The sequence below is a fragment of the Acipenser ruthenus genome, chromosome 16, assembly GCF_902713425.1.
Source record: "Acipenser ruthenus chromosome 16, fAciRut3.2 maternal haplotype, whole genome shotgun sequence".
NCBI lineage: Eukaryota > Metazoa > Chordata > Actinopteri > Acipenseriformes > Acipenseridae > Acipenser > Acipenser ruthenus.
In genome coordinates, this window is record NC_081204.1 from 2,235,071 (window position 1) to 2,262,049 (window position 26,979).

Genomic DNA, 26,979 nt, shown 5'->3' on the forward strand with positions numbered 1-26,979 from the left:
TGCAGGTTAATAATGGGTTATATATATATATATATATATATATATATATATATATATATATATATATATATATATATATTTATGAGGTAGCTGGGCTGTATGTGAGCTTAACCAGTATGTCACCTTGCTGAGTCAGTTATGAGATGATGAGGTCTCAGAGGTCAATAATAATTTCACATTGGTCCTAGTAGCTTAGGTACTGTATAACCTGCGCAGATCAATGAGAAACGGACCATTGTGTCCAATTTCTATCTGTAAAATTGACTGACCACAGCCACTTTTCAGAATCTTATTGCTGGTGACAGAGGGAGAAAAAAAAAAACACAGTTGTAACACAACGTGAAAGAAAAAAAAAATCCAGGCATTAGATCAGGTTATGCTCAGAAACCAGTCAAGGGCATCATAAAAAGCCTTTTTTTCACTTGTACTATTTAATATTTCATAACGGTAGGGGACATATATGAATGGTGTAGCTATCTGAACAACAGCTGCATTAAAACATGCTTCTTTGTTCCTTGCACGGTTAGGGCAGCCTTATCATGAACAGCTTACAGTACTGTAGGCCAGCACATTGCCACAACACTTTCTTCCAACACCCGTGACTTTTGGTAAACTGCATTAATCGATTCACAGCAAACCTTAAATGTCTTAGCGAGAGCACATACAGCAGCAGCTGTGAGGCTCACAGTGTTACTGAACAGGCTGTAGCGTTGAAATCACAACGCATTACTTTCCCTAGTTCCAAGCTGTTGTATGTATTCTTGCAATATCTTTTTCAACACAATTGTGATTGCTTTGATATTTTTCTTAACATATCCCTGGTTATGACTGGTTATTATGGTTTCACATCGGTATGGCACCTGGTCTTCCCGTCAAAATGCCTTCTGAATTGATAACATGGGCTGCTAAACACAGCCCGTTCAATCAGAAACGTTTCATTAGTTCCTGACTCCTCCCCCAAGGTTCAGCATTTGGATTGGTTCGTCTGTCTTGCCTGCTCACTCGGGCACAGGTTCAGAGGGGTGGGAGCAGGTTTATGAAACAAGATTGTGTTGAAAAAGATATTTTGTATTGGCTGAGTGTAGACCCTGCTCTGTATTATCCTTGAGTGTCTAAAGGCAATAGGAAATGGGAATCTTAAGGCATTCCAGATTTTAATACAATCTTGATTAGCCACGTTGTATAGGTAACAAGTTCAGGTGTGACTTATCAAAGTCAAAGTAAAACCAGGAATGGATCAAACTGCTTAGGCAAAGGGAGTGTTATTTCCATCCTTGGGCTTGTTTTCATGCACCCGCCTAAGAACGTGTTGGTTTTTCAAATGAACTGGTTCCATATGATAACTGAGATGGACCTGCAGCTAAAATAAATGGGTTCCAAAAAAGTTTGGATACATAGAAGGAATGCAACCAGATGTTTTGAGACCAACGCTGTAACCAACAAAAAGTTCGGGAAAAAAAGTGTGACTAAGGGCAGAGCTTTCTAATTAACACCTTGCAATTGTGAGATTCTGAGAATCCCTCCTAGACCAAGGGCCAGCATCAGCACAACAGGAACATTCTGACTTGTAAAGGAAACTATTAGTTTAAAATTAGACTTCCTCTATTCCTCTCTTATCCCTGTTGAGATAAAGGCCTGTTTTTTCCACTGTGGGCAACTTGCAGGCAAACTGCCCACTCCATAGCAAACGTATGAAGTGGGGAATATGCAGACATAGGCACAACTCATAGCCAACATAGACACAACCTTCTTGCATTCAAACATCTCTCCATCTTTCTAACCTTCTTGACACATCATGCACGTTCCTCAACAGTCTATTTTAGATATCTGTTTATTGTGATGTACCTAGTAACTAACATGATTTATATCAGCATAGGGCAGCTCTCTGCTAAATGCAGCCCATAAATGCAGTGTACATGGAAAGCGATTTAGTTTAATCAAGAATAAAAAGTCACTGCCAATGACAATACAGAGAAATAAAGTATGTCAAAATGTGCACATGAATGCAGCAAGTGATATCAATTCAAAGATAGTTTATACATAAGCTGAAAATTGTCATGCAACCTCCGTTCCTGCTGTCAATCACCTCCTAAGCAACAGATTTTACTAAGATACTGAATCCTGGGGGAACGGGTCCAGCTTGGGAAGTATCTGCCAGGACAGTAGAGGTCAGTGAAGCGATGCCGTTGAACTAGCCCTAGCCGATTCTCCTCCTCAACCTGCAGGAGTACAAACTCCCATGCAGTGGGCCCCCAGCCAAGACTTGGTCAAAAGTTTCTACCCAACAAGCTCCTGATCATATGAACCACCCTGAACTCTAATGTGGTGGTGCCTTCACTACATGAGCCACGGGACCGAAAGTGCTTTCTCGGCTTTGTCAGCTTTGTGCAGCAAGTTCTGCATCTTGAACCAGCTTTATCAGCTGATGAGACTTCTTTAGCTGACCGGGCAGATTGAATGCTGGTGCCGGCCGAACCTTACCCTGTAAAAATCAGCAATAACGGAGGCAGCAGTGGACACTTGTACTATATCAACCCACTCTGGAGCAAAGGGATCTGATTCGCATTTGTGTAGCACCTTGCCTTGAGACACAGCAGCTTCATCCATCAATCTGAAGCCTAATTTATTGCACTTCCCATTTATAGTCCGGATTGAAGATGTAACTGTTTAGTATAGCATTCCCTTAAGCAGTTCCTTGAACTATGATAAATCACCCCTGCTTTTTTATTTTATTGAAATCCTTTTGTAAGCTGGGTAACCTTTTGCACACATGTTTAAACTGAATTGAGCTCCATAACTAATTTATAGAGGGAGTCAGGACCCCGCAGTACAGAAAGCATGGCTGAATAAGTGTCGATATGAATACTATTTACTGTACAGGGAGGGTGCTATTGATTGTAGAGTTGTATTGGGGCAAATGAAGGGAAATGACATGGCTTGGAAATGGGTAAGAATAATGATTTATGCATTATTTGATGTAAATGAAACATAGTTTAGGCTTCTACACATTGAGCTATAGATTCAGAATTTGGTATGAATTCAGAAAACGGAATTCCATCTGCAGAATTCCAACACTGCTGTAAACACTTGGATTTACTGGAGACAGTAACACTGCACTGAGCAGAACCACTCACATAGGGAGATGCTGTAATAAGAATGACCATTTGTTTGGTCTTCTGCCGTTTGACTTTCCGATATTTATTTTTTTGTTCCCGTCAAGAAGCGGTTCGATCTGCCAGAAGCAATCTCAATTCAATTGCTGCATGGATATTTATAGCATCGCCTTTAAAGCACAGGTAGTCTTATGCCTTTTTTTATTTACTGTAATCTCATACAAGGGAATTATGAGTAACAAGACCCAGAGGCTCATTGGTGTCCAGAACTAGCAACATCTTGTGCAATCTGCCTTTTATCACCCAGGATAACTCACACTATTTCACATAATTTATGCCTTAGTGTGCACTCCATGTAATCTCCGTCCAGAAATGCAATCTCCAGTAAATAAAACCAGTAACACTCTACATGAAGCGTGTCTAATTATTGTGTATTTACATAGTACATGTGTACTGACACATAATTACAATGTCATGATGCATAGTTACAATGTATTTTATGTATAACTCTTTTTTCAGGACATGATCCTAACCCTAACCGCTCTAACCCTAACCCTTTTCTGATATAATTGTGTACTTAGGTATATCGTGCAAAAAGATTTACACAGTAAGTACATTGTAACTATGCATCATGACATTGTAATTATGTATAAGCACACATGTATGTACAAAGTAACTACTATGTGAATAGACAGTAATTCAGGACTCTTAATGTAAAGTGTTACCATGAAACCAATCATGTTTTGCACAAAATATTGCATTTCACTTATTTACATCCAAATAACATTCACAACTCCCCCACCCCTGCCCAGTCTAAGACATCTGTTTCTTAGGAGATGTAAGTTCTGGTGCACTGCGTAACTGTGTTTTATGTCACTTGTTAAAACCTGTCAGTCTTTTCTGGGAAATGTTGCGAATTGTATTAGGTGGTTTAAAGTAGTCTAAACATAGATTGCTGAACAGAAATGAAGTGGAAAATATATGTGTGCTAATTAACAGAGCTGTATAATCATCAGATTGCATTTGATTACAATCTGCTAGACAGACTATAAAGAGGATAAGAATATTCTGGTATTTTCAACAGCTCTGAAATCGCTTGTTATATATAGCACAGTTGTGAAATTGTGTGGTACCTTATAAAATGTTTTGAGATACATCAAAGGAGTGCTTTGTAAGCTTTACTCTGTTGTATTACTCCAGTGTAAGGACTGGAAATGAGTTCTTATTCCCTGATGCTTTCTGAGCTAATGGCAGCATTGGTAGAACAGTGCTATGTGAAACTGCCTCTTATTTCAATGAACTATACAATAAGAACATAAGACAATGTACAAACAATAGAAGAGCAGTTGGCCCATCTCTTGCATTCTAGCACAGTCGTTTGAATTGTGTAATTGGTAGGGGAGAAGAGGTCAGCGGCATGCTCTACTGTTATAGCCCTCCATAGATTAACACCAGGTTCCTATTCCCAGCTCACTGGAACAGAGGAAGGCACGGAGGCACAACCTGACCCCTGCACCCTCCCTTAACAATATATTGTGTTTTTTAGTTTGTTAGTGTATTTCTGGCAGAAGTGTTGGTGTGAGATTATTGATTGCCGGCTTCTCTCTGTGCTTTCTCATGGGAAACAGAGCTGAGAATCCTTCATAGCACGGGATGATCGTGTTTGCTTGTCCAGGTCTAAATTGAGTAAGCATGCATAAAACATAGCATTGCACCAAGATGCATTCTTACTGAATACAGAAATGAATTACTTCAGAGCTCAGAGGAAGAGCACAAGATATTCAGGTGTTATTCCTGTGATATTCAGCCAGAATGTATTATGAATTTGCGACCATTATTTTTAGTTACCCAGTGTTTGTTTCATTTATACTGTTTATTTGTGCAGTGAACTGACTTCCTTCATTTTGACTAATTCCATATCAACACCAGCTTACCATTAAGAGCACTCTCTGTCAGTCAATTTGGAGGCCATTTACAAAGCTCTGCATGGAGACCATTTTAGTGAAACCCATTTCCACTGCCATTAACATGCAAGCAATTGTACTAGCAGTAGTAATTTGTTTAGCCTTGATTCTCAATACATTGCAAAATGTGTTAAAAAAAAAATCAATACTGCAGTTATTATTTTTTCCTTTCTATTATGTATAGTCACAGCATGTGCTTGATTTTGTTTAAATTGGTTGAATTGTTTTAATTTGTGCTCAGTTGATAGTAGCGCTTCCTCTCTCTGTGACTCAGACAAACTGTTATGAAAAAGTGTTTAAATACAGATTTTAATCCCCAGCTAACAATCAAATTGTTTTCCAAGATGGTCAAAATACATTTTTTTCAAAGATTAACTCCCTTATAAATTACTTGTTTTCCCAATAAAAAACATATCATTACTAAGAAAATAAATAGATATATGAACAGCTCTAAAATGTTTTACAAAAAATATATATATTTTTAGTTTTCAAGCAATAAGAAACACCTTACACATGAAATATTAACTTAAATCAAAGTAAGACCAGTGAAAGTTTAAATACTGCTATACTTTGTAATCGCTCTGTAACATGCAGAAGTTATAGGAACGATATTCTGTATATCATACAAAACGTACAAGATACAGTATATTACACCCAAACTGTGTGGCATCCACTTTGTGTATTGCATGAAGTATTGAGCCTAAGACTTCAATAATAACTCTGAAAAAAGCAGGCATGTTTGAATACAGTATGCGTGTCTGTATGGGGGATTTTCAGATTGGCACAGATTTTGTATAAAATGAACTTTCCAAAGCTGACATTAATCTAGGGCAATTAAACCCCCACATGAAAAATTAGGCTCTGTGGGTAGAGTGGGAGCTCTCAATGACCTGAAATATGATTTGAAAAATACTACATTTAGCAATTACCCATCTTAAGTTCACAAGACTAAAAAAAAAGAGTTTTTGGCGTGTTTTGGAGGTTGGAGTTTACCGACTGTTTTTTTGTGTGTGTTAACAGACTAGTCAGCAAGAATCACAATCCATTCCATTTGTCAGCCTCCCTTAGAGGAGCTATAAATAAAAGCATGGAGCAATCGGTAGCCAGCACCATTTGTCAAGATGCCCGTCCTGGTTTGTTAAAAGTTTAACTTACAGGACAGTCCCTCTGCTGTGACTTAATATTTTACAAGTCTAAATAAAAAATGTACCTTGTATTTTTTTTTCTTTGTCTTTGGTTGAAGTAGTTTAAAGAACTCTTAAGGGCTCACCAGAGCTTTCTTCCCTCCCACCAGATACACACAAAATATGAAAACGTGGATAAATGTGGAGTTCATATTTTGTTCTGAATGTATATTTATGATTCAATGTATAAAACTCTCATTATGATATCATAAAATACAGAAGGAATAACCTGCATGTGCATGAAAACAAGAAATGTTAGCAGCAACTACAGTTTGCAAATGTGGACATTTTTTTTTTGGCGTATTGAAAAATGTTAATTTTGATGGAAATTTTGCAGCATGCAGAATTTGTGGATTTTTAAAACCAGCCTAAATAACAAAAATGTCTTATTCACAGTCCTGTAAGTAGTTATACATTCACCTAGAAACTGCCCAACATTAAGACAAGGGCTGCTGGACTTCAAGTTGCATATGAACGTGTGTGTGTGTGTGTGTGTGTGTGTGTGATATGAATCAGAGACTTTAAAAAAAAATACAAGGCAGCTCTGGTGAGGGTAACACAAGGAATAATCCAATTAAACCTTTTGCAAGAAAGCATTTTATAGAGAGAATAGAGAGGAATCTTGCGCACTGATAACAGACTTGAATAGGTACTGTGGAATCTCAAATGATTCCTTGCAGATGTTTTGTAAAGGAGGTTTTCTCATATTCACATGGCAGCGGCCGATCCAGCTGCAAAGTTCTCATGCTGTGATGGTGCATCACCACTCCCCACGGACCGCTCCCTGATTCAGTGACAGCTTGTTTCAGGCCAGTCTTCTTGCATGACATTCCCTGCTGTACACTTTCCTCATTTGCATGTATCAGTTTCAGCTGGGGAGGGGGGTTGTCCGCTTGATGAATTTGCAACACTAAATATTGCTGTGCAGGTTTCTCCAACTGTTAAATCAATATAATTTGTCAGACTCCAGTACCTAATGGTGTCTGGAAAATATGGAAACGTAGTCCATACAAGGAGATGCCATGAAATAGAAAATAATATGTTCTTAATAGTCTTTATTGGTTTTGTTTCTTAATTTCAACTAACTAGGTGTTGTGTTTAAAATCTGTAATCACCACTTTAAATGAATAACAATAAAGCATACATTCATATTTAGCAGTTATCCTTCCAGTTATAGGATGTTGCGATTACAATGTAATTACAGTGCAATGTAATTCAACGTGATGGGTTTTCTTTTTTTTATGCCTGATGAAATTAGATAAATGAATTCATAAATTTAATGATGAAAGTTTTGCTTTGCAGCGGTGCATATTTTCTCACTAAAAAGCCTCAACTTCAATTTGAAGACAGGGATAACAAATATTAAATAAAGAGTCGGTTCCTAATGAAGAGTCTGCAAACGACCCTCTGGGATGCAGCTGAGCAGCTTCTGATGTTAGTGATACATGCCTGGGTAGTATAAATATCTTCAAATCTCAATATCTGGTTTGCCATTTGAGCTTCACTGAAGTAAGTTCTTCTGATCTTGCCTGGCCCCATTTAAAGTAGATAGGAATCTGCATTACAAATCCACTGTCACAAATTGCACTGATCAGCAACTCATTCGACAGGCTCAGTGGAGAACAGGGAGGGGTAGTGCAGAGAGAGAGAGAGGGTACGTACGTGCGCGTGTGTTGTGTGTGTTCACGTTTGAGGGACATGTATGCATTTATACGTGTTGCATGTTATATTTTTTTAATTGACGGCTGATAGATTGACTGCAGTTAACTTGTAACCATTTGTACTTGAATGCTGACTGCTATCATTTTAATGCAAAACATGAGCACGTCCTTTGTGTTTTGACTGAATTTCAAAATGCTATGTACAGTATAATACTGTGCTTTATTCTTTGCATCGCCTGGACATTAAATGCCCCTGTTCCTGATTGCATTTTTTTAAACCTTTAAATATACCTACTGTTTCACTGTCAATTTCAACAGTACATCTGTCTCCTTGCTATCATTTCATTGCTCTGCACACTTCGGTAATCAAGCCCCCAGGCACTGCCTCCCCACTCGCTCAGCGCTGTGCACGCTGCAGGGGGTACACTCTCTACAGGAGGTGGGGATGAATATTAAAATGACTAGGGCTGCTGGAGAGTGCCTTTAGCAATTTATTGATGATTAATTGCATGCAAAAACAGCCAAACCTGCAAAGCAAATGTCAAAAGTACAAAAGTACTGCAATTAACTTTATGGATCTCTAAAAGTTTACGGCTTGTCCAGCAAGTCAATGTGTGTGTGTTGTTATTAGCGTCATTTAGTAGTAGTTAAGGATTGAAATGATGCCAATTCTGTGTGTGTGCAAGCAGACAATGCTATCAGAGGCATGTAACCAGCCGAGTAGAGCTTTGCCTGTGACAATGGATTAAAACTCTACCGTGCAATCTAGGGATTTTGCTAACCGCTGCAATTTACAAACCCTCTACCACGGTTCAGGAAATTAGATGGTTCTGGTTTGGAAATAATAATAATACAAAACATTTTTAAGAATTGTCTCAGAGTCCAATCCTCATTCATTTTGTTTTTCCTATTTGTCCTGTAGTAATACTGCATCCCGTCACTGAAAAGTTTGACCCCTCTCTGTGTTCCCCAGCTCTGTGCATTAGGTCAGAAGCAAGTTTGGTCAAGCCAAACAGCTTTCCTGACTGCTCTTTGATTGCAGATGCACTGTGGTGTCTCAGTAAAAAGGATAAGGGTAGCACCCACCATTGCAGACCAAGGCCAAATGAATTCCCTGTAGCCCATTACAAAGCAAGCTGGAGCTGTACTGCCCGAAGCATTATGCAAATGGTCTACTGCATGAATGATCCCTCCGTGTCTGAGCGACCGATCGAGGCCATGTGGGAGGCTCTGCACCCCGGGCTTTGGCTCTGTGGAGAACTTGCATGATCATATATAAGTGAAGGCCAGGTGGCAGAAGAATAGGAATGTCAGTCCCTGAAGGTAACCGCACCCAAACAGCATCCACACCCAGTGGCTGAGACAGAGGCTATATAAAGCAAAGTGAGAGATTAGTTCATTGCGTTTTCCTGAACCAGCAACCACCATTCTAATTTGGCTGGGGGAATTCGTCCAGATGTGGTCAATATTACTTTCATTCTGCATTAGGCCATCAACTGTAAACTAAGATGTTTATAAGTTGTCGCAAATTTACATATCGGTCTACAATGTAATATGAACCTTGAACACTGAGTAATGTCTATTTCCTTGTTTGGTATGTTATTGTTTAATCTTAATTATCTCATAATGATGTTATAATGGTGGTAGATTAAACTTTGATTAATGTTAAATTACTGTTTACCGTATTTTAAGCTGTATAAGTGTTACATATCAATTTGAACATAAACCCTACACATATAATAATGATTACAGAGAATAACAACTAATTATCATATTAATAAAAACCCAAACTGAGTTAATTCTATAAATGTGAAATGTAATCGTGGATCGAGGGCATGAGATCTAACATTTGAGCTGTAGGTTAGGAACAGGAAAGAAACAAAGGAAATATAAAGGTCACAGGCTGTGAGTTGTGTCAGGAGTCACCTTTGCCAGGGCTCTTGGCTTTTATTATTGTGATCTGCATCTTCTGTGGTTCCATTTATGGATGATCATCATAAGAGCTCTTTCTCTGTATTAAGTCTGTAAACTGTTGTAGGTTACTATGAATTATTTTTAAATTACCCTCACTTTTACACTAACACTTGTTACCAACCTATTTCTTAGATGTCACTATACCAGGGTGCGGACGTGCTTTTCAATGATTTTTGGTAATAAGAATGAATGCAGATTAGTAATGTATTGTAGCAGTGCTGGGTTGGGACGCCCCAGGCTCAGCCTGTCCTGGCACATGTGGTTGGGGCTGGCGCTTACGGTGCGGGTGCCAGGATACCATGAGGTCTGCATCTCTGCCTGTGACACACGCCGTATGCTTTTCCTCTTGACGTTAGTCTTTCTGATGACACGTGAGGAGAGAGGACCTGTCTCCTCTTATGGATTGCACAGATCCCACTGAGCTTGCTTCAGAACACCATTCTATGAAAGAAAAATACAGTTACTATATTGAAAACAAAAACAGCAGTGGTGTATCCTTGTATTATAATATAATTCATTACTTGTATGTTTTACAGATACATAGTATTACAAAGAAAGAAATGAATAAAGCCAAAAAAAAAGAAGAAAGACTAATCCAGAGGCTAATCCGAAGTACACTGAAAAAAAAGTATACTGCAGTGTAGCTGCTGCCACAGCGAGACTGGCTTTTGAACTTGACTGGATAATGTAAATAAAGCCAACAGCGATCAGCACCTTTAATTCCAGTTGTTGTTTCTATTGTTTCTGTGCATCCCACACACTGGCCAGGGCAGCTCCAGAGCACGCTTTATATCAAACCAAGAAAACATACAAACAAAGCAATAGCCGCTCCCTGCCCACGCAGCGTTTAAAGAGGCTTAGCAGCTCCGAACTCATCCACAGTGTGTGTTAGTCGTCGTTCACTCAGCTGGGATCCACTCTGGTTGGTTTGTTGTTTTGTTTTCCCCTTGCTGCTCTAATATTATATCAGGTCTGGACTGCTTAATATACAGTACTTTGCTGATGTTGAGTCTAGTAACCTGCCCTTGCTCAGCACTCTTTTGGCTGATTACTGAACATGATTGAAACGCAGCAATCAAAAAGGCCATGTTTGGCAGAGCTGCATGTTGTTCATCTCCCTGCAGAGTTCATGTATTGAAACATTTTCTGTACAAGTATAGGAACAAGTACGGGCAGTGTAATTTACCTGGATAAGCTTCAGTAGAATGCTGTGCTAAATTCAGTAACACTACAATAAGTGACGATTGTACAACACCAATGAATCAGGTCCTCGATAATGATAAAGACTGCGACAGTCTTTTCAGTGGTAATAGAAAATGAGAGCCCTCAACGGCGCAGCGTTTCACTTAACGTTTAAAAGTAAACTGCGCAGTCGAAATGTTTGTCTTTTTCTTGTTCGATCTACATACATAACAAATGGAAGTGCGCGGCAGGTACGATTTGTGGAATTATGGCATTAGCTATAACCCCTTTAATGCACAGATAATACAGCCAAAGCAGTTTATAATGACAGCTCTCGGGAGAAGTCTGAAAGTGTTAGAGCGCAGTGTATTTATAGACAGGTGGTCTTTATGCCCAGGCTCCCGATGGAATCTGTGTCTTGACGCTATGCAATACGGGGACAGTAATTACAGTCTGCTGTCTACTGCCTTGCTAGTGTTGTTTAAAGTGCGACTTAATTACTGTGGAATTAATGAAAGCAGCAGTGCTGGTGCAGGCAGATTCACAGGGTCTCACCCTTGTTCTTCAATTCGTTAGCCCAATTATTATTATTTTATTTTATATGGCATGCAATATTTTGTTTTCTGGTGCCTTGGGCAGAAGATCAAGTTCCTCGCTGTTTTTTTTTGCATTTCAGTAAGGCTCCTATATTAATGGTCCTGCTATCAAAAAAACAAGCTTATTTAAAGACTTGAGGGTTCTTTAACAACTCAACAGCAATGCGGTACACTGGCAGGGCAGCGCGAGTGTGTACGTGGAGAAGACAGAATGAAAACTTTGAAACCATGTTTAAAAAAGAGCCAGGCCTCTGTGGGGCGTCGAGCTGTTCTAAATATGGGGTCCCTGAATAATGCATGTAGAAATCATCTTATGTGCTTATGTGCTCAGGCTTGATGAAAAAGCTGGCTCTGTCCCTAGGACTGGTTTCTAGGACATCCGTCCAAATATCACCGAGGGGCAAGGCTTTCATCTAAAAACGGTGGAAGGATGAAGTTGGCTATTTTCAGATGCACTGAAATATTTTTTTCTGGTGGTAGTGTGTGTGCTGTGTGAGTATACACTGGGTTACCGATATGCCTTGAGAAAGTGAGTCAAGGTGATTTAGTAAGTTTGGTAACATGAGATTCAGATTCCATTGAACTTAAGCTTTAAAACCAAGGGCTGCAAATCAACACACACTAAAATAAAACCTCATACATTTGCAATATGTGTTTTATATTCAACATACGTTTGCTATTTACATGGATGACATTGGCAGCAATATATTGGAATGTCTTTGGAATAACAGCTATTCCAATGAAATTGATCAAGTAAAACCCTGGTGTGAGGGCATTATCATCTGGTGGTTGACTACACAGGGAATGTTAGCTCAATGTTAGTAAATCCAGATAATCAGGGTTTTATTACGGTTTATTACAGTTGTGGGATGGCTGCTTAATGCACTTTTCACAGCATAAAGAGAAAGCAGTAGTTGCTGGGCTTTCCTTTGCTACTGCTGTGTCCAAAACACTATACATATTTCTTTGGTTGTAAATGAATTTGGTACTAAAATTGCGCACCTTTTCAGTTAATTAACTTTTAACATAAAGTGTATTAAATGTTGTTACTTTTGTGTTAATAGTTTGCTAAACTAATTACAATAAAACAATGTGAGTACACCCTTTTTGGAATACTTTCCTAAAGATATTCCATATAAAAGTTTCCCATAGTAAAAGCATGGCAAAATTAAATAAAGCACAGTGTAATGAAGCACAGTGAAAGCATAGCAATGTGTAATAAAGCATCCTGAAAGCATAGGTAAGCATTGTAATGAATAGTGAAGTATGATAAAGCATATTAATAAACATTGCAAACCAGGACAAGCTGTGGTAAATGCATAAGCTAGCCATGGGAAAAGCATCGGAAAACTGCAAAAATACATTGCAAAACTCCCATGGTAACATTTTATAAAGGATAATACTTAAATATTTTAAATGCATTGACAGCCATAAAAACAACTCGGAATATAGTACATAGCAGATTGATTATTGATCTTTTATCAAAATAGATATTTGGTGCATCATGCTGGCAAAACAGGTTTTGTTTATTTCAGTCCCTACCCCTTTCCTGCTTTCTCCCACCATTATACAGTTTAAATGAGCTCTGAAGTATTTCACTCCCTCACTACTGTACTTTTGGCTTTTGTCTCTTCTGCCTCACGGTTGATCAGCCATCCCTGAAAAAATAAAACCAGAGAACCAGTCAGTCAAATGACAGTGCACTGACAGACTGGATATTGCTGTGGACCCTTCCTTACCCTTCTGAGTCTCTATACAGTACTACACCTGTACCACATACAAGAAGACGCAATTAGCAATCTGCTATTCAAATCAGTGACCTGTTCAGAGTACTGACTGTAATCTGTACCATACTAAAAATGCCTTGTCTTGTCTTGGTATTTTTTTACACTCTCCCAATGTACATGAAGAATCGGTTTTAGCTATTAAAGCTTTTCATTTTCTACACGCTTACCACAGAATTAAGGCCACTCTATTGTAATTTGCATTTACCGATCGGCAGCAGAACTGTGCATGTGGAGATGCGATTGCAGGTACCTGTCAGACAAACCCTAAAGCTGTGCAGGTTCTCTGTACCTCTGCAGATCACCGTTAGGAAAGAAAACAACTACAAAGTTGCACCTGGAAGAGGACTTGTACAGCAGCTGTGCTGCACTTACTGTAGGCAGGTCTTATAAAATTAATCATCATTGAGAAGTACAAGCTTCATGGTGGTTTGCAGTTTAAATCTAGGTCTTGAATGCAATCAGCACCAGCGCCGGAGTGTTTTGCTGGTGTTGATTGCCTTTGTTAATTTATGTAAAGTCTGAAGTCTGGTCTTATTAATAATTGCAGGCACAATTCCTACAGGGAACTGGCACATTCTAGAACGTGTGACGGGATGTATGATGCAATGCTCCTGCCCCTGGAGATTAACACTAAAGCAAAAGCACACGCTATAGTCGCCATGAAAGCTGGAGCTGTTGGGTCTGTTCTCTTCATCGTGAAGTGCTTAACTAAGGCAGAATATCGTGTATGCATTTTTACAAGTGCAGGGTTGCATTTGCATTGGGGACAACAAGAAAGGAGACCATACAACAAGCTGTTGGAATCATAGATTTCTTTTGGAAGATTCCCACCTCAATCCACATTGCCCCATTGTCAGCGTATTACCTGTATCCAGATAGGCAGAAAGAGTAAAAGACAATTATTACATGTTCGGGAAGTTAGTGGTAGGATATTTATTTTTGTCTTGTTATTGATCTTTACCAAGAGGGTCCTGTTGGGCATTACTGTTGTCAATGGTTTATAATGGTCAAGTTCTGCTTTGAGCCAATAGGAAGCTGTTAATTAAAAGATCTTTAATAGGAATAAAAGGTATACTGTGCTTAAAGCATTCCTTCCCTGCCATGTCTAACTTTGATTTATTGGATTCTGCCAAAAATGATGAGCACTCGATTGGCCAAGAGCTGTGTTCTTATAAAAGCAGAGGACACAGCAGTCACAAGACAGGAGGATGTGCTTTTGAATTTACTTCTTAATGCAGATGTCCAACTCCAAAGGCTCAAGCAGGAATGAGATGTTTTTGCTGACCCAGGTTTTAATCATGTAATGCCGGTCAATACAATTGATTAATACTAGCGTTTGAATGGGATGGGGATGGGGTTGGAGGTTGGGGGTTGGGGGTTGGGGGTTGGGTTGGCAGCAGTGTGGACTGGTAACACTTTCCAGGATCCATGAAAGGAATAGCAAAGTATTTTATAATTGCAATTTGCAGATTACAGTTACCAGAGATAGGGTTACCAGAGATTTTCAATGTAAACTTTTTAACAAACTCACTGTTCCATGCATCTCATGGGATAATAAAGAGATATAAAGTCAGATATGATGCCAATTCAGAGAATTCAAGTATTCCCAACACACTGCTTCTACCGTACTGTGAATACTTCAGAAGGGCAATGAAGGGTCACAAGAGTATGTGCTTGAAAAGGCAAGTGGTTAAAAATTCTGCCATCTAGAGCAACTCCCTCCCCTTCATGAAATGAAGCGAAAAGCTGAAGCTGGAAGTTTTTGAGTTAAGAAAAAAAAGTGATTTAATCTGTCGAGCCTGTTAGTTGCTGTGTTAAATGTGAGCTGTACTTACAGATACGAATCAAACTCGTGATGCTAAGCAGTCTAAACGGCCAAATGCAAAAGTATCGAAAGAAAGTAAAAGCTGAGTTCCTGAACGAGAGTAAACCTGGAATAAGCAGTGAATCAGGTGAAGCTGCAAAACAAATGAAAGAGATGCTACTGACATGGGCACCCTCATCCGGAACCAACTTCATTGTAACCTAAGGAAGACAGTGCTTAGTGCGCGGCCCCAAAATCAGTCATATAAGCACCTGGATTCAAAGGGGCGTTGTAAATGCAGTAAGGTATAAGCAGGTATCATTTTAACCAGCATTACCAGAATATATTTAACAGTAACAAAAGTCATACTCAGTACAGCTGCAACACACTAAATAACTGAACTATACTCAAAAGACAAGCCAAAAGACAAGCAAAAGACAAGCAACATTATATATAATGTTTTGTTTTTTAATAAGCTGTGCTGTTTCTAACACAGATGGTCTTCCTACACTCCAGAAGAGATGAGCAGTCTTCTCAAATACTGGCAGTGAGCTGGCATGGCCGAAAACAAAAACGGTTAATGGTATTTCAAAAGCACTTGGCATTTAAATTGCTAGCTGTTATGTTGCACCACGACAGGCATGCACACAGACAGGAACAAAGGGTTTGCCTGTTGGGGTGACCTGTGCTTAATTGAGACAGCGCTGTACAGTGCGTTCATAGAATTCACATTTTCTGAAGGCAGCACTTGAGAATGTTTCTGTGGATTTGCAGATGGCTGCTAATTAAAAGTGAATCAAACAGTACGGCTGCTGCTCTTAAAAAAAAAAAAACGACATTGAAATATAATTTGGAATAATTACAGCAGTACAAAATGACCCTTTATAATATTTATATGCTTGCCATATCAAATCGATAAGTACGCAAGATCTTCATTATTAATACTTGCACTTATCTGCTCCCTATTTTACTATATTTAATCGTGCACTTAACCCAATCTGTAGTATTTTGTATTTCACTTGCACTTGTATCTAACCCTGATGTAACTATCAACAATGTTATCTGCTCTTGAACTGCCCCGATATCAAATCGTACTGTTTTGTAATTGCTCTTATTTGGACTGAAGTCATTGGATTTTGTATCTTGCTCTTAATTGCACTGTAATTCTTGATATGTATTTTTTGTATACAACTGTAAGTCACCCTGGGTAAGGGCGTTTGCTAATAAATAAATAAATAATAATAATTCTTGGCAGAGGAGTGTGCTGTTCAGGCACACCACACACTCCACCTGTCAACTGAAAAAGCTTTTCAAATGCATTATACAGCCACTCACTGAAGAGAAAATGTGGAATTAAATCCAGCTACTAACATTACACTCTGCTGGCTCCCCTATGGAGCTTTTGTGCCACCAAAATAAAATCGAACAACCAGTGGTTAGTGGTAAATAAAAAGTTGGTAAACTCCCCTGTGTGGTGGAGTTGAACAGATAGATTGAACAGCTATAGATGAACACATACATTGTTATTGGCCCTCAGCCAACCAGAGCTCCCCCCCCATACAGTTATTTCCCCTCTCAGGTGAACAGTCACAGATCCGATGGTGGCTTCACTTGAACAGTTCTGTGAGCGTCCTTTCACAGGTTGTGATGAAGGCACCTAGCATGGCCCTGCAGGTCCAGTGGGCCTAACAACAGAACATTAACAGAACGTAAACAACCAATCACAGAACACTCACAAACACAACTTACAGTCAAGTGGCCACACCCCCCTGCTCACGCCACAGTTCTGGTTGAGAGCTCTCAGCAACACAACACAGAGACGCGCACCGTTCAAATATCTGTCTTCAACCCAGGATTTGCTATATCACAGGAGAGTAGAAGCTGTTTACCTGCATATACCCTCGTCACACCACTGCGAACAACATAAGTACAATAAAATGATCTGCAGTGAAAAAAAAAAAAAAACATAACAAAACAACAACTGGAAGCCTTGGGATATGTCTGAGGAAGGGAGGGGAGGAGTAGGCATTAATTTGACAGCAGTGGGTAGAATGGGACACTCTGGGGTAGCAGAGCAGAAGCAGGAGTCACTGGAACAGCGGTATAGTGGATAGATTTAGTGTTCCAATACCTTGTACTCCATTCCCTTAACGTCCAGCTTCTTCGAATGCCATTAGGCATCTTATGTTATCAAGTTATGATCCTCTTTGCTCTTTTCCATGACTGTGTTACAGCAGCTAGGCCGGCCTTCAGACACGCAAACACTACCGACCCTAAACCGCTTTAAACAGAAAAAAGACACCTTCCTCCAGGGCATCCACAACAGGCTGTGCTGCTATGACTCAGATCAGGTATACGCTCAACTCGATAAGGGGTAGATGAGGAGAGATGAAGTAGGGTTAGGGCTACAGGCCACATGTCTGATATTCCTTACTGATACTCTAGAATATCCGTCCAGTGCTAGAGCCTGAACCCCAGTGAAACAGAGCTCTCACTGCGGCTTTGACGTATACTAAGGTAATGTGCACTGGTAGCGTCTATGTACAGTACAATAGTTACAAACTAGCACAGAATTAAGCGTGACAATTAGGCCAAGGAAGGAATGCCTCTCTTTATAATTTAATAAAGCATTAATTTCTCTGCACACAGTGAGGCTTCATTGTTTGTTCAGTAACATACTGTATATATATATATATATATATATATATATATATATATATATATATATATATATATATATATATATAATACATTAGTTTGTTTAGTGCATTTTAATTACCTTTTTTTATACACCTGCAAATATATTCCTGCATCCCCATTCTTTTTCCTGGATCCTGGATTATTGTGGGTTCTGTATCCAGGGTACAATTATATTCTTGGTTCACACTGCATCTTTTATTTAATCGGTACTAATGACAGGAAATCAGTGGCTCAAACAAACAAAAGAATGAAAAAAGAGAGGTGTAACTAGGATAACTAGGATAAAAATCCATAATTGGGATCATGTTTGATCTAGCTGGAGTATAAAGTACCTAATGTACATAGCAGTATATTAGGTACTTTATTCTAATGTAACAGTATTGTGAACAGTGTAGCTACGTTGTACTATATTAACTGCATTAAGAAGCTATTGAGCTTGAATTCATGGCTATTCCTGATGCCGATGTGCCGATTAAGACCAGTGAGATCTGAGGTCCACATTTAACGTCACTTTCATATACAGTGTGATCCCAGTTTTTGGAACAGCTGTTATGTTTTATTAACCTCCAGGGACCTGAGACTAATTTACCTGTCACTGATTGAAATGCACAGAGGGTCTTGTGGGGACTGAGATGGATCGTCTGGGTAATGTGCGTTTGATTCGTACACAGCTTTAACAATCATCCCAGTTCAATGTTCATTTAATGATGTTTTAATTGACACCCTGCTGTCTCTTATGTACCTCTCGGTCCCTGGTTTTGGTTGAGTACCTGAGCTGCGAATGGGAGAAAGAATCATTTATATGTACGATCCCCAAAGCAAAATGGACCAATGTGATATATTTCCATACTATGAAGTGGTGTTTTTTGTAGATGCCATACAATGTGTACTAATATACTAACACTAGAAAGCAGAATATATCCAAGTGGCATTCACAGGGATTTCAGGATCATTGACAGACAGGTCAGAGTGAAATCCATTGATATAAATTCACATACATTCAATCCCCTTCGTCACCTTTTGTGAGTCACAAATTACTGAACAACACAAACAAAACAAAATGGTATAGAAACACTGCTATCATCATGAACCTACAATGGAATAAAATATACCAATTTAAAGGAGATAATTAGCTGTAAATGCATTACATATTTTAATAGGAAAGGCAAATGGCAACAGCAGTGTACTTTGAGAGGACGCTCATATACACACCTTTTGTTGATTTCTTATGCACCCGGTCAAAAAGTGTCCGACTACTGTGTCTTTGCAGAGTCATTTTTAGAGGGATAATTTGTTCATCTCTAAAAAGATATTTCTGTTGCTCATACAGTATATTGCCATTTTGAGCATTGTACTTGCTTTCAGTGGAACCTAACTATCTAAACCATTCCAGAATGCATCAACCCCCATTGCTTGCATGGCTGTCTGACCCCAGCTCTGATAACTGGCAGGAATGTGGACCGGACATGAGGCTTGCAAGGTCTGCCACTGAGTTTATTCAGTCTGCCATGCACATTACACACAGGAGTACCCAATCAATTAAAGCAGAACAGTATTTGTTTGGTGCAGAAGCACACTGCTAAGCCTTATTGCATCGACGCTCTGCTCCCTAGTACTGCAAGTGTAAGTCATGTCAGTGGGCTTAATCTCTTATTGGGAAAGGAATGAGTTTCCATGCAGACTCTGCTCATCACCTGGAGGTGAGGGGCGGGGGTAGATTGAAAGTCATTGATAAGGTGCACTGCAGTTCTCTCACACCGCGGTTCTTTATCTCTGATGATTAAGACATTGTTCTTCTTTTGTTTTTCCAGGTCCAGGAGTGGCTGTGTCTGAACTGCCAGATGCAGAGGGCTTTAGGAATTGACATGATCACCACTCCACACTCCAAGAGCCAGCAACAGATCCACTCGCCCTCCCACCAAGCCAAACCCCAGCCACAGCCCCAGCCCCAGACTCAGGCCAAGCCTCAGGCCCAACCTTCCCAACCTGCACCAGGGCAGCAGAAGCAAGCTGGCCCTACATCGGTCAATCAAACCAGGCCGCATGGAGGGCCCGTTCCTCACCAATCAAAGTCAGAGCAACCTGCCCAGCGAGGGCCAACCAACCAGGGTAAGGCTAAGCAGGAGCCCACTGGGAGTAGGGTCCCCCAAGGGATGGCACCCAGCCAGAGTTTGGCAAAACCAGTTTCCCATCCGGAACTGGCCAAAAGCTCTCCACAGCACCAACAAGCTAGACCTCCTGCTTCTCCACAGCACCAACAAGCTAGACCTCCGGGTACAGACCAGAACCAAGGGGTCGGAAGCTCCCCGGCCAGGGTGACCGGTGGACCCCAGGAACCAGCGCAAGACGGCATAACTGGGAAGCTGTTTGGGTTTGGGGCCTCGCTCTTAAATCAAGCTAGCACTCTCATTTCAGTGGACCCCCAGCCCACAGCTTCGCCCCAGCCGTCACCTGCCAAGGTGGCTTCTAGGGTGGTGTTCAGCGATGCAAGTTCCGCTTCTGCCCCCAAAGCCCAGGCACCTCCGACAGCAGCTACCCAGGGAAAGCCTGGTAGCGGCCCTGCTCAGCAGCAGCAGCAGCAGCAGAAGCAACAGAAGTCACAGCAGCAGCAACATCAAGCACCCCATCAAAAGACGCAACATCAGCCACAACAACAGCAAGCAAGGCAGGAGCCTGCACCCAAGCCCAAGGAACCGGAGAAGCCCAAAGTGGCGTGCCCTCTGTGTAAAACTGAACTGAACGTGGACTCCGGGCAGCCTCCCAACTACAACTCCTGCACGCAGTGTCACATACAGGTGTGCAACATGTGTGGCTTCAACCCGACCCCACATCTGGTGCAGGTAAGAGGAGCGGCGTTCTGTCATTCCTGGCCACAGTGTGCTTGGCAGCATTAGGATCTCCAAAGTTCCAAAGGTTTGTTCCAAAGTGCAGGGCCAAGTAAAATGAGTCACTTGGCAGTAAAAGGCAGCCAACTTGATTCAGCAGGAATTCAAATGATTACAAAAAAAAAAATATTTAATAATAATCGTAATAATAACTGATCATTCCTGTTTTTTTAAACAAAGAAAAAACTGCCTGTGGTGTTTCTGATTGTCTGCACTTTTAATAGGAGAGAACAGGTTCTTAGATACAATAGTTCCTGGTACTGCTTGGAGTGTTTTGATGCCTCATTAAACTTATTATAGACATTATCCTTCTTGAAGTTTTATGTCTACTATTCAAGCTACTTGCATTAAAGACATTGATAGCTTTGACACTTTTACTGGCTTCAAACTGGAGATACCTGGAATCACACCTTGCCAATATGAACTAGACCTAGTCCATCCCAAAATCTACATTAACTAGATACAGAAGGTTTATGTCTAGGTTAGAGTTTGGACAAGGGTTATTAGATATACCATGAGATAATGAATAAGATAATGGGTGCTTTTTGTCAATTGTAACAGTTTATGCACACCATGCAGTTGCGTCAGTTTTTTATTTTGGTTATTTCTGTGTAAAATGCAATCTACTATTGTATGCTTTACAAAATGCTACACTAATACAAAGCAAGACAAGACAAGTGACCTAAATGTCCCAGCTGTGTGGGAAGGTGTGAGAAGCTGGGCCCTTCAGCTGTTCCTGTGGGGCCCCAGTGGACTCCAGCTCCCCCAGGTCGACACAGAACTGGGAACGAGCTAGACAGCTTGTCAGTCTGAGATAAAGACTGACAAGCTGTCAATGTATAAGATTGTGTAGGTTTTTAGTGTAAGGCTTATGTATGAGTCCTATATTAACATTGCTACTATTATGTTCCTCATATTTAATTGAAGGGGTCTGTAAATTAGAAATCTTAAAAATGTGCCCGACAGTATTTAGACACTACAGTTACTGCGTTTATGTTATCTTAATATAGTTTTTTGTAATGCTGCTTCAGCGCAGTAGTGTACGGCAACTGGAGGGAAACTAAAAACTGTATAAATTGATTTTCGGGAGAAATCCTAGGGAAGGTAGAATATGAAGACTCTTTGGTGGCAGTGGCAGCTACTGTACTTCTCCTTTCTGTTCTGTCTCTCTAATTTATTAAAATATTTATATTTATACAGGTTAGGACCCTATTTAACAATGTTCAGTTTTACACTGAGGCCCTGACACAGCATTTTAACACTTGTGTGGTCCTCTTCACTCATAGGTCTATGTATTAATTACAGCTGAAGAAAATTACATCATTGAGATTTTCCCTGATGTCTTTTAGGGTCCTCTGTAAACGAGGGATGAGATCCCATTAAATCATTAAAGCCACATGATATTAGAGCCTAAATAAACAAAATGTGAAGTCTGGAGCCTTTTTAATTATTCTATTTACATCTAAATAGCTAATATATTCATAGCGTATGAATGAATGTTTCAAGTGATACCAGCGCTGAAAGCTTGAATTCAATGGAACAGCTATTACGTATGGGTCCAATTACCTTTCCCATGTATTTGAATGTGAAATAAAGCCATTCTGGGTTGTCAATGGCAATCTGACCAAGACATCATGAGGGTCAATCACACAATCTCACTACTCTTCCGCTCATGGTAGGGATCCATGACCTCTGCCAAGCAGACCTTGCATTTTATATATTCTGCCTCCAAAAGGCCAGCCCCTGAAGCACTGTGCTGGGTTGCTTTATATGGTCTTGGATTCCCATAAGTGCCTTAGATTCCCAAATAGCTTTTATTGCTGATAACACAGGACCGTGGTCACACATGTGAGTTTCATTGGGTGAAATAATGAAGGCGCATGGCTACTTGTGTGCCATTGGCAGCCACATGGTGTTGTTGTGTATGTTTTATTGTTGGTATAGACTGTCAGATTGTCAACTAAGGATGACGTCAACCCACAGGCATGGGATGTTACTGACAGATTTTAAAAAAGAAAATCTTAAATGATGAAAAGTATGATTCTGAAATATTTTCTGTGCAGTCGAGCAATTCTTGTTTGCTGGCTAGTATTCAAGACTTTTTTAGATTCCGTCTGATTAAACATTGTCCACTCTGAATATGCTCGGTGTCTGGCCAGTAGGGTTCGCTGTTGCGCGATGAGGAGATTAAGCCCCTGCCGGTTTCCCAGCCCCCACCCTGGAAACGTCAGAGCTAAGGTGATGCCTCCCTCGGGGTCCCCAGCAAAGTTTGGCCTCTTTGCAATTAGTGTACCAATTATTGTTAATGTACCTGTATTTTCAAGTTCACATTTCTTTGGTCTGTTATTATTTGATTATTATTATTTGTTCAGTGTTCAATGATAATGTTCACTGAATGAGTCATCACTGAGTCATCTACTTTACTTTGGTTTTAAAAGTCATGTTAAAGTTTGAACAAAAGCAAGAAAAAAAGCTGAGAAAGACAGTCGTCGTCTCCTTTCTAAATATAATGAAAGGCTGCTCCGAAAGAAACAGGGAAGGGTTATTGCAGGGATCCTGTGGCTGCTGTAAGCTAAGCTCATACTGGTATTGCATAAGTCCTGTATGAAATATTTAAATATGAGGGGAAACCACAGACAGCATACCCATTCACCTGCCAAGCAACCAACCAAAGATCATCTGTAAATCATTCACTACATACAAACAGCTGCTTATTTATTTTAATTTGTTTAAATATTCTTTCCTTTGTACGAACACTCAGCATAATAAATGCTTAAAAAACACACACTAACAACATACAGTCAACCTTACCAACATGAGCTTACCAACCCTGTGCTAACAAGCCTGTGTCTTGTATCTTCAGGGACTTGACAGGGGGTGCTGTTTCAGGAGGGTGTGGGTTTGTAGAATGTGCAACGTGATGTCTGCTCAGCCCTCGGGGTTGGAGGGAAGAAGATGTGTCCAGTGAAGGGTGTGATGATGTGAGCACAAGCGCAGGCACAAGTGAAACAAACTCGTTATTTTTCTCTATTGTGATTTCCTCTAAAGTGACTGCAGTAACCTCAGGGCTTGTAGGTGATTTTTTGTTTCTTGTATACTAGTGCAGGTTCTAATGAAGGATTTGTGATGGAATACCTTATAAAAATTAGATAATGCTGCTTAAGCTCAGTTAGATGTTCAGCATGGTATTGACATAATGGCCATACTAATTTTAAGGTGGTCTGTGTTGTTAGGAAGACCACAAGGGTATGTGATTACTAATTTACATTTAATTACTAATCGACTCATTTAAGTACTGTACTATATGTAATTGAATCTATTTTCAGTCATCCAAAAATATCCCAACAGGTATATTTAAAAATCTAGGGGGTTTTTAGCCTGGAGGCTCCAGGTTCGAGTCCAGGCTATTCCACTGCCGACCGTGGAAGAGAGCTTCCAAGGGGCAGTGCACAATTGGCCGAGCGTCACCCGGGTGGGGAGGGCTTAGGTCGTCCAGGGTGTCCTCAGCTCACCACGCACCAATGACCCCTGTGGACTGTCCGGCTGCCTGCGGGCTTGCCTGTAAGCTGCCCAGAGCTGCGTAGTCCTCTGACACTGTAGCTCTGAGGTGGCTGCATGTTGGGCCTGCTGTGAAAAGAAGCGGTCAGCTGACGGCACACGCTTCGGAGGACAGCGTGTGCTCGTCTTCGCCACTCCGGGGTGGTAGCAGTGAGCTGAGCCTAAAATAATTGGCTATTTCAAATTGGGAGAAAAACAGGATACAAATCAATTGGCGACTACTCTGCGGTCTCTTAGAAAACTTTAAAATCCAACTCCATCAGGACTTTAATGGTCTGGAGTGTTTTTTTCACATTTTAACAAATAAAGTCAAATATAACTCACAGAGCTTTTTATGGTTTGATGGACAATACAGCCTTTAATGGACCCACTGTCTCCACTCCATTTAATAACCCCCCTGCCTCCACACACATATACTGCAATATATATAATACATTTTAATGTCCACCTCTCCTCCCTCACTTCACAAAAGGATGATTGCCATAACATTAAACACGCCTACACTAATAAGCACCATTATTTACATATTTAAGCAATTTTGTTTTCCATATGACTGGTTGGAAGACTTTTTAAATATGGTATCCTTGCATGCATGCATGCAGCATTATGTAGATTAAAAAAACATATATTACATGTCATATGGGCTATACTAGTACATTTGCAGTGGCTTCCCCCTTCTGTATTCCAGCAGTGTCCAAGTAAAAGCCCCATGCGTGGTAGGTGAAGATACACAGTCCTTAACTCTATAATCAACAGTAGTGGCTCCATGCAGTAATTACAAGATAGCCTGCTTAGACTTAGAGTAAGACTGCATGGCTCAATAAGGCAATTCAGTGCCCATTTAGATCAAAGGTCTGGCAAAATGAGTTCTTGGAAAGACCTAGCAGCACTGTGGTCTTCACATTGGCTGTCGTAAGGGATTAGTAGTCCGGTACTTGGCAGTGAACATACTGCTGTCAGTGCTAGCACTGGATACCCTGGTGAGTGGCCTCACGGTTGGATGTAAGACTATACCATGACTGAAAAAGGAAGCCGAGGAGTGTCAGGTGTTGTCTGAGCCACAGGATTCAGGTGTTCAGTATTCACAGAAAGCCTTGAAGTACAAATATGTTTCATTTTTTAAAATTTTCAAAACACACAGAAAGCTATAGTTCTGATACGGTTGCAATTTTTTTATTTAAGAAACGTATTATCATGTATTGCAGGTAGTCTAGCCCTCTGAACCTAATCTTACAAGCTGCTGCTTCTCTCACCTGACCTATCATCATCTTTTCATCCCAGTGGGGGACTCCCGAGTATCCGGGCATTAATTGCATTAACCTTTCCACTGCTGAGAGTATGATCACAGCATTTACTCATTAAAGGGTTAGTTAGCAGAAGGCAACCTTGTAAAAATGACCCAGTAAAAACACAATGATCTCTGTTTTAAGGATCTAGACCACTGACCTAATATTTATCTAAACATGCTTTTTTTGCAGACGTTTTACTGTTTGTTTTATTGTGTGTAGCAATGTTAATAGGTGGGTCAGTAAATCATCCCTGGGGGAATATAAATATTATCCAGATGGGCGGTATTCAGACCACGCATGTTTAGATCATTAAAATAGACCTCAATGACTCCACTGTATCACAGTGCATATGATGGTACTGTGTTATTCGTATAAACATGGGATTTTTATGGTTTAATATTCCATCGAAATTAGAATTTTCGATGATTGTTAATTAGCTTGAAAAAACATAACGAAACCAAAATCACAGCCATTTTATTAAAAATTTTACGTTGATTTTCACAAATTTTTCACTTGAAATTTGACCGGCTCAACCTTGTGCAAATACATATTTACATTTGGTAGTAACATTTAGTTAAATAATCAACCGTTTTTAGTTACAAGTCTGTCTGTTTGATGTACTATAGTACTGATACAGCTTCACTTCATCAGCTTTGCACAACAGAGAGACTTTCATGTTTAATCTTATTTACCTATCTGAGATGATCATAATGCAAATAAAGAATATTTTCTACAGCAGGGAGGGGTGTGCCTGCTTTTTCTCCGTTGAGTCACTTGAAAGCGTTGAGCCGTGCTCTCGGAGTATTAAGAACCTGCCTTGCTTGCTGGAGGTGACAATCCTTAACGGAAATGTATTTCAATTTCTGACTATTTTTTTTTTTAAAACTGAATTGCTGTTGCGCTTGCACAGAACTTCAGTTTTTGCCCGGAGCCTTTTTGCATTGACTAGTCGAGGTGCATTGGCAGGAAATGTTTGCGGTGTCTTTTTGTCAGGGAGGTGTAAACCACTAGCACAGTACATAAAGTAATATCAACCTGCCCCAACCTAAATGATAGACCATTTAAATAGAGGATGTTACGGTGATACTGTAACTGAGAATAAATAAAAAGTAAATACAAAATAAAAGACAAACTAACTCAATTATACAGTTAGTTAATTGGCAGCATTGGTGCTTTTTTTTTTTTTTTTGGGATTTGCAGCACTGTTTTAAAAAAGAAAAACCTGGCCATTTTGATTCGTTATATTCTCTTCGTCTGTACGGCTTGATTGAGGCAACTTTAA

The 26,979-nt window shown here is 40.0% G+C and overlaps 1 protein-coding gene across 3 annotated transcripts in view; it reads left to right on the forward strand.

Annotated features, from left to right (window-relative positions):
- LOC117412218 (protein bassoon-like) overlaps positions 1-26,979 on the forward strand; it is a 120,491-nt gene that overhangs the window by 17,503 nt on the left and 76,009 nt on the right. For all 3 annotated transcript variants that reach the window (XM_058988377.1, XM_058988378.1, XM_058988379.1), the window contains exon 3: positions 19,777-20,805. In XM_058988377.1, the coding sequence (XP_058844360.1) occupies positions 19,777-20,805 (1,029 nt within the window). The remainder of the gene's footprint in view (positions 1-19,776; positions 20,806-26,979) is intronic.